This window comes from Eulemur rufifrons, chromosome 9 (genome assembly GCF_041146395.1).
Source record: "Eulemur rufifrons isolate Redbay chromosome 9, OSU_ERuf_1, whole genome shotgun sequence".
In the NCBI taxonomy this organism is placed as follows: Eukaryota; Metazoa; Chordata; class Mammalia; order Primates; family Lemuridae; genus Eulemur; species Eulemur rufifrons.
Window position 1 is genome coordinate 54,660,652 of NC_090991.1, and position 16,583 is coordinate 54,677,234.

The window sequence follows — 16,583 nt, forward strand, 5'->3', positions numbered from 1 at the left end:
TTCGTCCTTCTCCACAGAGAGTTCCTAAGGGCTGTAGACAGCTGTGTCTGATCTAGTCAAGTCCTCGGCATGGGTCCCCTAGTCCATCCAGATGGACCGGTCAGGGCGCCTGGACCAGAAGCCAGATCCGGTGGGGACTGGGCCTGGGGCACCTGCTCTTCCAGCGCCAGCTCTGGTCTTGCTCCAAATCCCAGGCTCCCCAGGGAGGCTCTTCGCTGCCCCCCACAAAACAGCCCCATGCAGCCTGTGCGGGGCCGGGGGTGCAGGTCCCGTTCCCATTAAGGACTCACTTCAGCTGCCTTGCTCTGGTGCGTCTCCTTCCCGGCTCTGTCTTGTGCTGGCTTTTGGAGGCCCGGGCATTGCAAAACTCCTCATTTCTGAAAGAAGTGTGGACAGTGGGCGAAGTTTATTCAGTCAGAGGCACTTGTCATCACGGTTCCCACACTGCGCAGCGGTGATCCTCTTTTAAAAACGGGAATAATGTTGTTGTTTGTTTCTGTCTATCTACATGCTCACTGTAAAAAAACTATACATAAAATAGAAAGGTGCACTGCAGAGGGTGGAAATCACGTACATAAATCTTGCCGTATTTTTAGACGGGGGGAAATGGGGAGGACGCGTCGGCCCTGGCAGCCTGGCGCTTCCGTCTCAGGTGATGCTGAGCCCCGTCACCTCCCTTCCCTCCTTCTCACTTCGCTGTCAACAAAACATCTGACCCGCAGAGGGGGGTGGCTTGGGCTCTGCTAAAAACAGAGTAGTGTTGCTCAGACAGACGCAAAGTACTTTATATCTATTTTGGTTTCTTTTAAGCTAAGCACAGATTTCTCTGGAAAGGACCGTGCTGGCTGTTCTCCCTGCCCGGAAAACAATAGCTTAGCGAAGCACCCGCTTTTCTCCAGCTCCCTGACCTCAAGTTCGCTCCTGATTCTTGATGACAAAACACATTCAATGCCCTTGATTGATCTAGCGCAGAAACTGCACCACTGGAGGATGGAGCGCGGCCCGTCCTGCTTGTGAATGGAACACCCCGGGCTTCTGTTGGGAGAAAAGGGTAGGTCGGCTGCAATGGGCCAGCAGCTTAGGTTGGAGGCTGTGAAAATCCAGCCGCCTTAGTTCTTCTTGGTCCTGACTTTTATCTGAGCCGTCTGTGCAGACCCTCTCCCTGCTGGGATCCTTTTCCCCTGCACCTCCTGCCTCCTGCCGTGGTTGACAACACACGCAGGTGTTTACATTTGTCCTCTTGCTCACTTTGCTGTACCTTTGGCTTATGGTTGTCAAACAGTCTGAGTTTTAGGGCTGGAAGGAGTCATCTGGTCTACGTTCACACTACAGGGCAAGGTCCCCCCGACCCCGTCCAGGCAGGTTGAGGGTTACGCTGGTATTTCTATCATACTGGGCTGGAAGCCCCTCCCCTCTCCCAGTCCCACATCTGCAGCCTAATGCTCCCCACCAGCAGGGAGGTTTAGTGGCACTCGGCCTCACAGACACCTCTGCAATCATGTCCTGGGTAAGCTACTCTGAGACACTCATGGGGTAGGTTGTCATCAACACCCTCCCACATTTTCACAGCTTGAATCAGACCAGGTCTCCTGCATTTTCTGGGATTCATAACACTTGTTTTCAGGATTAAAGTATCTTATTTAGAGGCTTTGTGGAAAGCAGATGTCCTTGCTTCTGAAGGATTGGAGACATTGGGAAGTGGAACTGCAGGCCCAGTGGCCAGCCAATCACATGCCATGGCAATGGAATCACCCAGGTGAGAAATATTAGCCCTTGAGTTTCCAGCTTGTCATCAGTCATAGTGCTCACCGCCTTCCAAAAAGCTGGAGCCACTCTCCCAGATGCTTGTCTGGGACTTCAACAGAATCATCCCCGACACACTAGAATGAGGTTTCTTTTAAATGTCAAGATGCCATGAAATTATTCCAGCCCACTCTTGAGACTTCAGGGTGGGAGCTGGGCTGTCACCAGCCCCTTTCTGGTTTTTACATGAAACACACCATTTTGAACCAGAAGTATCCTTAGAAATGGATCTTCTTCAAATTCCTCATGTCAGCAGTCATGGAGGCTGAGGACAGAGAAGGGCGGAGGCTTTGCTGGTGTCTGCAGGGGGTGGTGCCGGGCTGGGGACCAGACGTGTGTGTCTCTAGCCTTGTTCCAGGACAGGGACCCCGGATGGCCTCTTGGTTTGGGTTCACATCTGTAAAATGCAGAGAGTGTTTTGCTCTGCAGTTCTGGGGAGAAGGTGAGTCCTGTTCTGCTTTGTTAGATGGGAGTTTGAACAGCTGCTTCATGGCATTCATTCACTCGGTGCAGAGATTTATTAACGGCCCACTCTGGGCCTGAAGGGAATCCCTGGAGAAGTCTTTGGAGAGAATATTGTCTAAGATTTCTAAATCTTGCTCTTGCTGGTTTTTTTTTTTTGAAACAGGGTCTCTCTGTCTGTTGCCTGGGCTAGAATGCAGTGGCATCACCATAGCTCACTGCAACCAAGCTCCTGGACTCAAGCGACCCTCCTGCCTCAGCCTCCCAAGTAGCTGGGACTACAGGTGTGCACCACCACACCCAGCTAAGGTTTCTATTTTTTGTAGAGATGGGGTCTTGCTGTTGCTCAGTTGCAGATTGTGAATCCCTGTCTTCCTACTCCCCTTGATCTGGTAGGTTTGAGTGGAGTATGGCTATCCTTATTTTTAAACAGTTTCCTGGATTCCGACCACCTGCCAGGGTGGGACCTCAATGGGCTCACTTACCACCTTCATTTAGAATATCAGACAGGGAAAGTGGATTTCCCAGGGTTACATACTTTATAGGTGAGGAATTGAGTCTCAGACAGATTAAGGGGGTTTTCCTAGGTCCCAGAGCTAGTTAGGAATGAATGGGTTTAGCACTTCTGCTTTTCCGTAACTGTGGCTTTCTGAGAGAGTGGCCAGAGTGGAGCTATCTTCAGCCCGAGGGAGGTGGGGGCTTGCCTTCAGTGCCATCTGCTGCAGGGCGACAAGGCAGGAGCAGGAGTTATTTTGTTGCCTTCAGGTGAGAATAGGAATAGGGTCTTCCTAAGCCCCTGCAGCCCCAAAGCCTCTGCTGGTAACTATGGGGATGTTCTCTCAGCCAACATAGAGAGCCAGGAAAGGGAAGGTTTAGCTTGCTTCTGTGCTTTGGTGAATTCGCCCTGAGGTTCGATGGGAGAATTGGCTCAGTGGGATGTGATAACTGAATGAATGTTTCGAATGATAATGATTTAATCCACGAATGTTTATTAAACACTTGCTATGTTCTGAGTGAGAAAGATCTGGGATTGCATTACTCACTTTCAATTTGAAAGGAACACAAATACTATCAGGATTTTGATATGAACGGCCACATTGTGTCAAAGTCCTGGGAAACCACACTGAGAAACAGGGTATCTTCTAGAGGCCAACCTGAGACTTTAGATTAATGGGGCACATGGGGTTGCTAGATTTCACGATAGCTACAGAAGGATCATTGCTAACATTTGTTGGGTGTCTGCTATACTCAAGGCACCTTCATGAGCTTGTTTTATCCTTCAAGGTGGGTAGTATTATCCCAGTTTTATAGCTGAGGAAATTAAGACTGAGCTAGTTAGGGGATTGACCAAAGTCGCAGAGATGGGAAGTGATACAGCCAAGACACCAAGGATCCAGCTGCGCCTGACACCAACGCCCAAATGCAGAGGGGAAGGAGGCCCGTTTGCGGACTAACGGCCTCCTGTCTGGCTCACTAGACAGCTGGTTTATGCGAGGTAGGCACTGCGGGCTTCATTCTGTTTCCTATTCCCTGCTGCACCTAGAACAGTTCTCCACACATTGCAAATAAGCAAAATTTGGAGAAGAGAAATAAAATAACGCAAGAGGCTTGCCTCCATGCATAGAAATCCAGACTAAACGTCGATTGCACAATGCAGCTGTATCAAAGTAAGAATAAACTCTTACTACCGAGAAATGGGGTGTGGGTGGGGAGTAAGAATAAACTGCTCAGAAAATAAGATGGATTAAACAAAAAACTATTTGATGAAAAATTTTTTCACTTAGTTTTCTACGAAAAAAAATTAAAGAGAAAGTCTGCCTGACACCGTGGAAGACATGACATGCAAAAAGAGAATGACTATCTTTTGTTATATTATCAATGGTTCTTTCTGAAGCTTTTGCCGCCTTTTCAAAATCTGGAAGAAACAAGGTGGTTGATTCTTTTGCTGTCAGAAGCATGTAGTTCCGTTTATAACAATAACAAGCTTTCTTAAAAATTAACTAACTCAACATAGTTTCATTTGTAGGATTGACTTCAATAGCATCTCCCTAACAAATGGCAATAACCTAGGGAGAGCTGAATTGCGGTAACCCAGGTAACGGGGGCGGGGACTCCCTTTCCTCCGCCGCAGCCTGGGCAGCGCGGCGAGAACGCTCTAGGAAGTTTGGCCTGTTGGCCACGCCGTAGGTCGCGATGCATTCTGGGTCTTGGCAATATGGCGTCCTCCTTGATGTGCTGATGAGAAGAGTTTCAGTGCAGCTTCAAACCAGAGGGCAAAACTCCCCTAACCCAATAAGCCCACGTTACTCATTTTCTCCGTGGGCCTTGTCGCCCGTTTCTCAGGACTCGTTCTGAAGTGGGAGAGAACCACGGGGCCGAAGGCCAGGATTAGCCAGGCCGCGCGGACCCGGGGCTGAGGAACCGGCTGCGGGCAAGCACGATGGGCCGGTCCTGGGTCTGGTTGCAGCAGCTCAGGCCAGTGCGAGACCCGCAGGGCTGAGAGTGGCTGGAGAAGACCCGAGGCGCTCTGAATCTATTCCCCTCTGCCGGAGACCTCAGCCTAGTAGGCCCAGTCGTCGGACCAGCACCAAGAGCGGGCGGCCTGCCTGTGCTCAGATCTGCTAAGGCGTTGGAGGCCGAGAGTAGGGTCATCGTGAGGCCTGAAGTCTCTCACGCCTTTGACAGCTCCGCTCGCAGCCCCTCCTGAAACATACAGCCTCAGAAGCAGCCAGTGGCTTGGGATCTGTGTGTGTGTGTCTGTGTGGAGCTTCTTGGGCTGCCCGGTTTCCCAGCAGCTCCCCCCACCCACCGACTTCCCGCGCAGAGTTAGAGATAAGGATCTCAGACTTTTGGCTGAGTAAGGGTCTCCGTACACTCTTCATCCATTTCTTTTTTTTTTGACTATTCTTTTTTCTATTTATTTCATCAATTCTGGTACACACTAGTTTTTAAGGCTGGAGGTTCTCGAGCGCTTGCTGCCAAGGACTCCCCCACCCCCTCCCCCGCTGATGGAGTCCGAAATGCTGCAGTCGCCTCTTCTGGGACTCGGGGAGGAAGATGAGGCCGATCTTACAGACTGGAACCTGCCTTTGGCTTTTATGAAAAAGAGGCACTGTGAGAAAATTGAAGGCTCCAAATCCTTAGCTCAGAGCTGGAGGATGAAGGATCGGGTAAGTGAATTCTGATGGCACCCCTTGGACTTGGTAGTTTTTCCAGCGAAGAAAGTTTAGAGCTAGAAGAGTGTTTTTGGGAAAGCGCCAATATTTTTCCCCAGCCACATGTTGTAAGTCAACTAAAAAGCAAAAACTATTTCATACTCCAGTTTTGGTTGAAAATGGGAGAGGCTGTTTCAGTTAGTTAGTATTCACTGGGTAGTTGTTAATTCAATTCAAACTAAGTTCTAATTCAGACAATAAAAGTTAAGCAAATTTGAAACAGCAAGTATTTACATGCTGTTTCGTTTCCTACTTAGTTCCATTAACACTTAGAGGAAAGGCAAGGTGGGATATAATACTTATCCTCGTGTGGTTAGTCTATTTTTATGGTTAGTCTGCTTTTTTTAATAGCCAAGCTAAGTGAAGTGCAGAAGTCTGATATAGTATGCTAGGAAACAGGATTACTGGAAAATGTTCAGCTAGTAACAAATTAATGCAAAGTTATTTTAAAGTTACAGTGAACTTCATCCTAGTTTTGTAAACAACTTGTCTTGAAGCCAGACTGCCCTCCTTTTATGTGGCATCTTGTTGCTGTAATTTGGAGATAGAATTTCTTCAATAGTGGACTTAGGGTATGATGGGTTGGGACTCAGGACCAGGTTTTAGGGGGTCCTCATGGTGTTGGAGTGTGGACAGTGACTCACGAGCAGCTGGTATGAAAGCAAACAGCTGAATTTTGTTGAATCTGTCCTTCATCAGCCACCATCTATTTCCTGGTCTCCAAAGCAAAAGTGCCATACTATGTCTCAACTGTGCACACTTATAATTTGTCTTTTTGTGATTCATTTTCTCCTTCCAGGCTGCTTTTATTTATTTCAACATTTTAGTGGCATGAGAGGGGAAGTTGGTGTTACAATGAGTGATTTGCTCTAAGCTTATGTATATGTTTATAGAAGATTATTGCTTTTTAGTATATGATGTTGAAACATAAATAAGAATTACTTGTGGTAATTCTAGCCAATCAGTCACTAGTAACCAGTGCTTTAGTTACGGATTTGGCTTATTTCCAAAAGGTTAGGAAAATTTGTTTTATCCAAAAGCAGTTTAGGGAGTCAAATAAATTGGTCATTGGGAGAAGGTGAATAAAGTCTGCGTTATGGACATCTTCAATACTAATTATATGGTTAAAAGCTTTTGTGGTTGCTATACATATATGAAAAGAAATTTATTTTTATTTTTTCAAGAGACAATATGTCAGTGGTAGAAATTTATTTTAAAGCAACTCTGCCTAATAATTTTTTTCCTTATATTTAGAAAGCAGTTTTTTTTTTTTTGCCATTGTTCTTTTGAAATGTGGTTTCTTCTGCTACCCTAAACCTATGCTCAAGCCGTTCGAAACTAATTAATGGATATATTTTGACATTTTAATTAAAACATTAATTTGTGAATGACCAACATTCACTAATTAGCTCTTCACCGGTTATGAAGAGAAACAAAAGTTCTGCGAATCTTAGTAACTACTGAGAGTGCTACTTAGAAAAGAGCCAGGAGAGAAAGTTTGCTCTATCTGAACTTTCCAAGTTCAATGAAGAAGAAAATCAGCAGCTAGTATTTTCAGTTAATTTTGTGAGAGTTTGACATCCTAAAGAGTCGTTGTAGTTTCTTTCCTCAGGTCAGACCTTGAGGGGACCTTTTCAGCACACCCTTACTAGACAAAGGTTACAAATTTAAATGATCCTAATAGTTGGAAGGTGGCATTAATGAACGAAACAGGCCAGATTTAAGAATAATAATGGCACATGTTTGAAAATAAATGGCACTGACATTTGACTCAGTGTCTGGTAGACTTTCTGGAGGGTGGGAACAGGGGCTCTGGGGGGGTACACGCTGTAGCTCAAGGGGCAGCTGGGGCTTGCCCAGTACTCACGTACGCGCTTTCTCACTCTTCTTGCTCTCTTTTTCTTTGAAAAGCCAGAATTTAAAAAAAAAATGTGAAGTCTTCCAATGTATCAGTATTGGTACTAATTCAAGTATATTACAAAGCAATGCAGTCCAACACTGCAGGCCAAACAGACCCCATTTGTGGGTGGTTTTTGACCAGTGGGTTACTCACATGTGACTTAGACTTTATTATGACCACTATAGGCAGCCACTCTGACTCTAGGAATCCCATTCACCCAGGCATCCAGGCCAAACCATCCGTCCTGCTCTGCTGGAGGCTCCCGCCAATCTGATGGAGCATCTTTGGTTCTGTACTAGGAGCTACGTCGACTACTTCCCAGTGGCCACTGACTGCCCTAAATGCAAGCTCAGTTTTAGCTTCTTCCTGTGATTGATGTGTACTTCCGTGCACTTTTACTTTGTATATATTTTAACGATTACTTACTGGTGCTCTTTTTAGGGGCCTTGTTACATATTCTTAAAACTAACATCTTTACCAGAGACAACTCCAAGAATTTTTCCTGCCACTCAACATTTGGCATCCTCCCAGAGCTCCAGCCCATGCCCTCTCTTAGTTGGGATTTCTATGATCTTTGTTTGGAATCCATCCTGGTTTGGTTTTGTTTGTTTTTTTTTTTTTTTGAGACAGAGTCTCGCTTTGTTGCCCGGGCTAGAGTGAGTGCCATGGCGTCAGCCTAGCTCACAGCAACCTCAAACTCCTGGGCTTAAGCGATCCTACTGCCTCAGCCTCCCGGTAGCTGGGACGACAGGCATGCGCCACCATGCCCGGCTAATTGTTTCTATATGTATTTTTTAGTTGGCCAGATAATTTCTTTCTATTTTTAGTAGAGACGGGGTCTTGCTCTTGCTCAGGCTGGTCTCGAACTCCTGACCTCAAGCGATCCACCCGCCTTGGCCTCCCAGGGTGCTAGGATTACAGGCGTGAGCCACCGCGCCCGGCCCATCCTGGTTTTTAAATGCCACTATTATCACATTCTAATTACCAAGTTACTGTTAGTTTAATATTGTTATTATCAAATTAATTTGTTGTTTTGCTAATTCTACTGTGTACAGTGAATGATACATAAATGTATCAATAACATTTTTGGCTTGTAATTTTCAAGTCACTAGACTTATATTAATGTATGAATTACAGTTCAAAATGAGTAATTCATAGACTTATGGCTAAAACAGATATGTATATATTTCCCCCATTTGTGTTTTACTGTGATACTTGCAGAGTTCATTTTCCCGCTGGAAAGTGAGCAGATGGGGATAATTGGCTTCAGATGGATCTTTTGCCTGGAATGTGTGGGATGGAATCAGGGAAGCTTGGGAGCTATCACTGAAAGAAAGCATTGACAGACACATTACCTACATGCAGTAATGCCATGGCAGACATATGTACACATGTGCAGGACTACTGACATGTCTACACGTGTAGGAGATAGCAACTGTAAAATGAAGGCGCCTATTTCCTAAGCCCGTCTCTGGACTCAGCATGTTGCTTTGTGGACATACTTTGAATAGGCCATGGAGGAAACAGAGTAGAAACATCCAACCTGATCCATGGACTATGAAATGTTTAGGTTGTCTTTTAAGCAAGGTCAAGTAGATATACTTTATAATCCCGTGTCACTCCCTCTACCTTCCTCACTTTGCATCTTCTCCTCAGTCTACTCCAATTAGCCTCTGATGCACTCCACTGAGACTGTTGTCAGCAAGGCCATCATTTGTTGCTAAATCTAAAGGTCTCTTCTCTGTCCTTAACGTATTTGATCTCTCAGCAGCACTCCACACAGTTGACCCTCCCTCCTTCATGAAACTCCAGATTTTCCTCTTAGATCACTAATTGCTCCTTCTCAGACTCCTTTGCTGTTTGACACCTAAATTTGGGAGCACCCGAGGACTTGATTTTGGACCCCTTTCTCTGCTATGTGTACGCCCCTCCACCCCCTGCTGATCTCATCGAGGACCATTGTTTTAAATGCTGTCTGTGTGGAAGTGTTGCTTAGACCCTGATTCTTAGCTCTGATCTGGCCTGAGATTTCCATCTCAGATGCCCTGTTGCCTGTTTTGCCTTGGTTTTCTCCATCACAGCTATCCACAACCACCATCCACTCAGTTGCTCATGCTGAAGGTCTAGAGTTTGTAATTCTTCCCTCTCCTTGTGGCCCCGTTCAAGTCATCAGTTGAACAGGCAACTTTTCCTCCAAAGTGTATCTTACACTGGACTGGCTTGTCTCCATTGCTGCAATCCCAGCCCAGGCAGCCACTGTCTCCTGTCTGGACGACTACAGTTGTGTCCTTACTGCTTTTCCTCTGTCCTCTCTTGCCGTGCAGCCGATTCTTCACACAGTGGTCAGGATGGTCTTTTAAAAGTGTAAGTCAGATTCTGTCACTTTCTTGCTGGTGGTCTCCGTTAGCTCCGTAGTGCTTGGAGTGGAGTGCTGACTCCTTTCCCAGCCCACGGAGCCTTCATAAGCTGTCTCCCGGCTGCCTTTTCTGCTTCTTGCATAGAAACTCCTGGAACACTCTTCCCTCTGGTCTTTGTACACCTGGTCCTCCTCTTCCTTCACACTCAGTGTTGCGGTCACTCCCTTAGAGAACCCCCCATCACCCCTTCTAAAGCAGCTGCCTAGGTACTCCTGATCGCTTGTTGTTGGTCTTTATTTCTCTGGCATTTTTCTTCACACTTCTCCTACAAGTGTGGTTTTTTTTTTTAATCATAAAGCAAGGACTTGGTCTATACTATACTACTCTATAGCACAGTGCACGGCACATGGTAGGGATTCAGTAAAAATGTACTGATAAAAAAAGAATAGTTTACAAAGGGCTTCCACATGTCTTTTTTTTTTTTTTTTTTTTTTTTGGAGATAGAGTCTTGCTCTGTTGCTTGGGCTAGCTTGCCGTGGCGTCAGCCTAGCTCACAGCAACCTCAAACTCCTGGGCTCAAGCAATCCTGCCTCAGCCTCCAGAGTAGCTGGGACTACAGGCACACGACACCATGCCTGGCTAATTTTTTCTATATATATTTTTAGTTGTCCAGATCATTTCTTTCTATTTTAAGTAGAGACAGGGTCTTGCTCTTGCTCAGGCTGGTCTTGAACTCCTGAACTCAAGCAATCCTCCCACCTCAGCCTCCCAGAGTGGTAGGATTACAGGCGTGAGCCACTGCGCCCAGCCCACATGTCTTTTTAAAGGCTCAACAGCACTGTGAATTTCTTTTCTTTTTCTTTTTTTTTTTTTTTTGAGACAGAGTCTCACTCTGTTACCCGGGCTAGAGTGCCGTGGCGTCAGCCTAGCTCACAGCAACCTCAAACTCCTGGACTCAAGCAATCCAACTGCCTCAGCCTCCCAAGTAGTTGGGACTACGGGCATGTGCCACCATGCCTGGCTAATTTTTCTATATATATTTTTAGCTGTCCATATAATTTCTTTCTATTTTTTTTTTTAGTAGAGACAGGGTCTCGCTCTTGCTCAGGCTGGTCTCAAACTCCTGAGCTCAAACAATCCGCCCGCCTTGGCTTCCCAGAGTGCTAGGATTACAGGCGTGAGCCACCGCGCCCGGGCTAGCACTGTGAATTTCTTAAAGACCGTTATCTCCATGTTATTGATGAGGAGACAGGCTTTAGATAAATGGCTTGCCTAAAGGTACGTAAATTACATGGCCAGCAATGAGAGGAAGTGGAACCTTAGGCAAGCCATTCTTTGCTTTGAGAAATGAAGTCTAGCTTAAGAAAAAAGCACACTAAACTGTATCATAATGTCTCATCTGAAAAATTCATATTGAGAGGTCATGGGGTCTAAAAATACATTAGGAAGATGATGTGGGTGGTGCTGGTGTTACAGAAATAGACAGTAAACCCACGTTAGGCAGACGGAGGACAGTGCTGGGGCGTAGCCCAGCTCAGTCTGCTCGCAGTGCGTGTGTGCGCTCCTTGCAGGGGTCGTGAGGTCAGCACTGTTTCCATAACAATAGAAGTCATCCCTGGCCTTTGCCACGCTGCTCACATCTGTGCTGATGGTGCACAAATGAAGGCCGGTAAAGCTGCTGGTGTCTCAGTGTGAATCAGGACAGTGGTGCCAAACTGCACCAGTGGTTCTTGTTCCCTTTGCCACGCACTAAAGCAGCCTTCCATTTTCACTCGAGAGCATCCTTGGTAAACCAGTGAAGATGATTGGTTTTACTAACTCTCAACTCTTAAACACATGCCTTTTTAAGACTGTGTGATGACCCTTCTGCTGTGTGTGAAGCCTGGCGGCTGCCTGGAAGAAGACAAAGCAGGCCGAAGGTTTCAGGACACGGCGTGTCCCAAAGGCAGCATCACAGGCCAGCTCCGGACACCTGGGCTTGGGTGTTTGGCAGGCACATTCTCAGAAACGCACCAGTGAGCTGTCACTTCAGGGAAGACACCTGACAGTGTTTGTTGCCAGTCATAAAATTTGAGCCTTCAAGTGAAAATTAGAGTTTTGCAAAACTTGTATCTGCCACTGTGAGTTTGGCAGCTTCCCAATACTTAGACTTTTCTGGTGAGATCACGGCGATGTTAATGAATGTGATTTTTTTTTTGCTCTCATAGAATGAACTGTGTCCACATTTGGAACATCTGCATAATTCAGTGAGCCAGTATTTCCAAATGACCAGTACATGATATTACAAAATCATCCAAGGCTAAAAGATTTATGCATAAAGTTAGACCCATGGATTTCACTGTAATAGGGTATGAGAAGTTCACTGATACGGTTTCAGATAGATTAGATGTTTTATTTTATATTTTATTCAGATAGTTTGCAGCAAACCTTTAAGCAACTACCACTTACTGAGTTTTGATGTCGTATCAAAGATTATTATTAATTATTTGCGTATATATTTTTAATTGAGACAGAGTCTCTGTTGCCTGGGCTAGAGTGCAGTAGTGTCATTGTAGCTCACTGCAACCTCAAACTCCTAGGCTCAAGTGATCCTCCCACCTTGGCCTCCCAAAGTGCTAGGATTACGGGCGTGAGCCTGATACTCCTACCCTTTCTTTTTTTTTTTTTTTTTTGAGACAGAGTCTCACTTTGTTGCCCAGGCTAGAGTGAGTGCCGTGGCGTCAGCCTAGCTCACAGCAACCTCAGACTCCTGGGCTCAAGGGATCCTCCTGTCTCAGCCTCCCGAGTAGTTGGGACTACAGGCATGCACCACCATGCCCGGCTAATTTTTTCTATATATATTTTTAGCTGTCGTATAATTTCTTTCTATTTTTAGTAGAGATGGGGTCTCGCTCTTGCTCAGGCTGGTCTCGAACTCCTGAGCTCAAACGATCCGCCCACCTCGGCCTCCCAGAGTGCTAGGATTACAGGCGTGAGCCACCGGGCCTGGCCACTCCTACCCTTTCTACTGTGCATCTTGTGAGGCAGATTTTCCTCATGTACTTCAACCAAAACAACATGTAGCAGCAGATTCTCACATGTGAGAATCCAGCTTTCTCGTATGAAGCCAGATATTAAAGAGATTTGCAAAAATGTGAAACATTGGCACTTGTCTCACTATCAGTTTCTAACACAGAAAATGTTGATAAATGTAACTCATCAAAAAAGCCCTTTGGGGTCTTCAAGAATCTTTGATTGTAAAGGGGCCCTGCTGTCAGAAGGTTGAGAACTGATCATGTAGTTAAAAGAAGGTGAATATCAAACTGAAACCAGGAGGAAGGGTGTGAGGGTATCAGGTGATCAGCCCAAAATGTCAGGTGCGGACTTGAACTGACGTCAGATAAGAGACCTAAAGGACCCCCTCTGCTGCACTCTTTCCCTTCTCTTTGCATGAGGAACTGTTGGGTCTCCAGACTTGGGGCTGGAGGTGTTTTGTGAGGCAGTTGCCTGGCGTGTAGCCACCCTCTTGGCCTCTGTTGCTCCGGACTCCCAGTGTGTGTCCAGAGGGAAGCACTGCTGCTCACCCAGCAAGATCTTTCTCTGTGGGAGGAAGGAAATCCACTCAGTCTGGCGAGGAGGAGGTGGCCGGAGGTCTGTAAGTCGGTCAGCAAGGCTGGTGGTCGCTCGGTGTGCTGTGCTCCCGGGGCCCTGTGTCTGGGAGGACCGACAGACACGGCAGCAGTGATGGTCGTACACCAACAGATGTGTCAGTCGTAGTATTTACAGGTGAGGATGATGTTATCAGGAACACCTCAATTTTATATTAAATAAGTAAATCGTTTGCATTGAACTACATTTGTGAAACATATAAATCATTCACATTGACCGGCATTAAATTCCCAGCAACCAGTGACTTAATGAGGTTGGTGATGGGGAGCTGCCTAAGGATCTCACCTGGGACAGGTGGTACAAGAGAAAGGTCTCCTTGGCCGTGGGTGGAGTGGAGGAGGGAACACCATGTGGAGAGGGGGTCGTGGTAGTCCAGGTGAGAAACCTTGGGGCCAGAAAAGAGGCAGCCGCAGTCGGCATGGAAGACTGCACGGAGGATGAATGGGATGGAGGATAGCACGGAGGATGGGGCACGGAGGACAGGTCACAGAGGACGGCACGGAGTCCACTGATTTGGAGAAGGTGGACTCAGTGGAATCTCCTGGGAGTGCGGGAGTTAAAGAGTGGGCAGAGTGGGTGCACCAGGGTCCCCGGCTGCTGGAACAGTTACTCTCTTTTGATTTATACTTGGCGCAGATGAACTTTCGCTTAGCCTGTCTCAGGTGAGTGTCAGGAATCACAAAGAGACCATCTACCTCGCTACCTCGGTGTTTTAAAAACCCTTTTTAAAAAATGTGCCGTGTTCCATTTTGCACAGTGTGCTGTGAGCGAGTCCTGAGATGGATGAGAACGTCTCCTCCTCATCACCTTGCAGAATTCCAAAGCTGGATTTTAGCAAGATGGCCTGTGGCCTGTGTCTGGATAGTGTCCCCCAGGTTCCTTACTGTCCCCCTCTTATTCTGAAGACACGAAAAAGGAACTTTGGTTGGCTACAATATGTTTCAGGAGAGCCGAAGTTCAACATCTTTTTCTTTTTTTAAGTCTAATTAAATATATAGAAGAAATATTTGGCATTGTATGTCATGCTTTAAGCATGTTCTTACACTTTAAACTTGTCAGGTACTGGTAGGTGTGACTCTGCAGAGAATTTTCATGCCTTTAGAGTCAGAACAGGAAACAGCTGACAAGGAGACAGTCATTGGTGACAAGGTTTTTTTTTTGTTTGCTTTTGTTTTTAAAGACAGGTCTTGCTCTGTCACCCAGGCTGGAGTGCAGTGACGTCATCACAGCTCACTGCAGCCTTGAACGCTTGGGCTCCAGCGATCCTCCTGCCTCAGTCTCCCGAGTAGCTGGGACTGCAGGTGTGTGCTACCTCAGCTGGCTGATTTTGGATTTTGTTTTTTTTTTTTGTTTTTTTTTTTTTTTTTTGAGACAGAGTCTCACTTTGTTGCCCAGGCTAGAGTGAGTGCCGTGGCGTCAGCCTAGCTCACAGCAACCTCAAACTCCTCGGCTTAAGCGATCCTACTGCCTCAGCCTCCCGAGTAGCTGGGACTACAGGCATGCGCCACTATGCCTGGCTAATTTTTTCTATATAGATTTTTAGTTGTCCATATAATGTCTTTCTATTTTTAGTAGAGACAGGGTCTCGCTCTTGCTCAGGCTGGTGATTTTGGATTTTGTTTTCTGCATTTAAACGGTGTTGAGTTTTGTTCTGACAGGAAGTTAATTTACTTATGGATCAGCTTCATTCTATCAAGGCTTATTTTCCATCTTTTTAAAAACAGGTGTAGGTCATGGATTGGCACACTGTGGCCTGCAGGCCAAATCTGTCCCCTTATTTTTGTAAGTAAAGGCTTTTGGAACACAGTCCATGTTCGTGCTGCAGTGGCCGAGGTGAGTAGCCGAGACAGACTGTGTGGCCCACAAAGCCTGAGATATTTACCATCTGCCCCTTTACGGAAGAAACACCTAGTGACCCCTAGTCCAGAGAAGCCTTTAGTCCAGCTCGAGTTTAGCCGTGTGCCTAAGGCGTGGCCTTTCTGGGGTCTCTGCTGTGGGTGCTGGGTGTTTGGTGAGGTCTCTTTGTGTTTGCTGGTTGCAGTGTGTGTTTCTTAGCTCCTCACAGTGCCCACTTCCCCAGTGGTTGCTCTTGGCCTCCCCCCTGGGTCTCACCAACAGTGCTCAGCCTGGGAGCCAGCCAGCGACCCAGGGCCCTCTCTGTGTGGCTGCCCCCTCTGTGTTACTCTGCCCTGCCCATCCCAGCCTCCAGGAGCCCTGATCCCTGTCTTCTCTCTCTGTGCAGAAAGCGTGGTGACCACGGGTCCCCCCTCGTTTGTTTTCCTTCTCTCAGGGATCACTCTGCGCAGCATGTTGTTCCATGTCGGAAAAGGCGTTGTATACGTGGTGTTCAGTGTGGTGGGAGGACTAGTGCAATGGTAGTTATTCCTTCTTTCCTGGAAGCCGAGGTCTCACTAAGTGTGATATAGAAGAGCTGAAATGAAAGACAGGAGTGTTGGCGAGATTGAGGATAACCCGCCAGATCATCTTTTATTAAGTAGACCAGTGCAGTTGGTCCTTTGGTCCTTTACTGCTAGGAAGTTGTCATGGATTGGAGTTGTTCCTTCGCTGAACCTGATGTTTCCGCCTGTGGAGTTTCACTTTCCAACTTAAACATGGCATTAAAATTTAAGATTACATTGGTGTATCAAATTAATAGCACAGATTAAAGTTTGGAAGAGTTCAGCTTGCAGGATCCCTAGACAGCTAATTTACAAGGCTACATTTAGAGTTCCTCCTTTCTCTGATAGAAACATTTGCATTTCACTTGGGCTTTATAAAGCCAGGTAGGTCAGAGGTTGAAACTGAAATAATTGTTAAGCACGTCAGAGGATTTAAGGGTGAAATCCTCTTCTGTTTTGGTGTTACAGATCTAAATTGGGCACGCTGTCATGCAGTCTTAGAGTACCAGAGTTGACTTGCTACCTTAGGCTTTAGTTAATTATACAGAAATCCTCTTTTGGTATTAATAATCGTTCAAGACCGGCAAGAAATTGTCTAAATACTCTTTTCATTTAGCTGTTGTGTTTAAGAAAGTCCTTTCTAGTCTTTCTTTATTTTCTAAAATTATGAAGTAAAAAGCTAATAAAGCATCTATCTACAGTTTAATCACTATTTACAAAAAGAACAGCTGTGTACCCCTACCCCAGGCCAAAACGTAGGACATTTTGGCACCCTGGAAGTCTTCAATGTGTCCCCCTC

The 16,583-nt window shown here is 46.2% G+C and overlaps 1 protein-coding gene across 3 annotated transcripts in view; it reads left to right on the forward strand.

Moving 5' to 3' along the window:
- Nucleotides 1-4,491: 4,491 nt before the first annotated feature.
- The window catches only part of RPTOR (regulatory associated protein of MTOR complex 1), a 281,234-nt gene continuing 269,142 nt past the window's right edge, over nucleotides 4,492-16,583 (forward strand). For all 3 annotated transcript variants that reach the window (XM_069482962.1, XM_069482964.1, XM_069482963.1), the window contains exon 1: nucleotides 4,492-5,435. In XM_069482962.1, coding sequence (XP_069339063.1) covers nucleotides 5,274-5,435 — 162 coding nt within the window. In that variant the 5' untranslated portion in view covers nucleotides 4,492-5,273. The remainder of the gene's footprint in view (nucleotides 5,436-16,583) is intronic.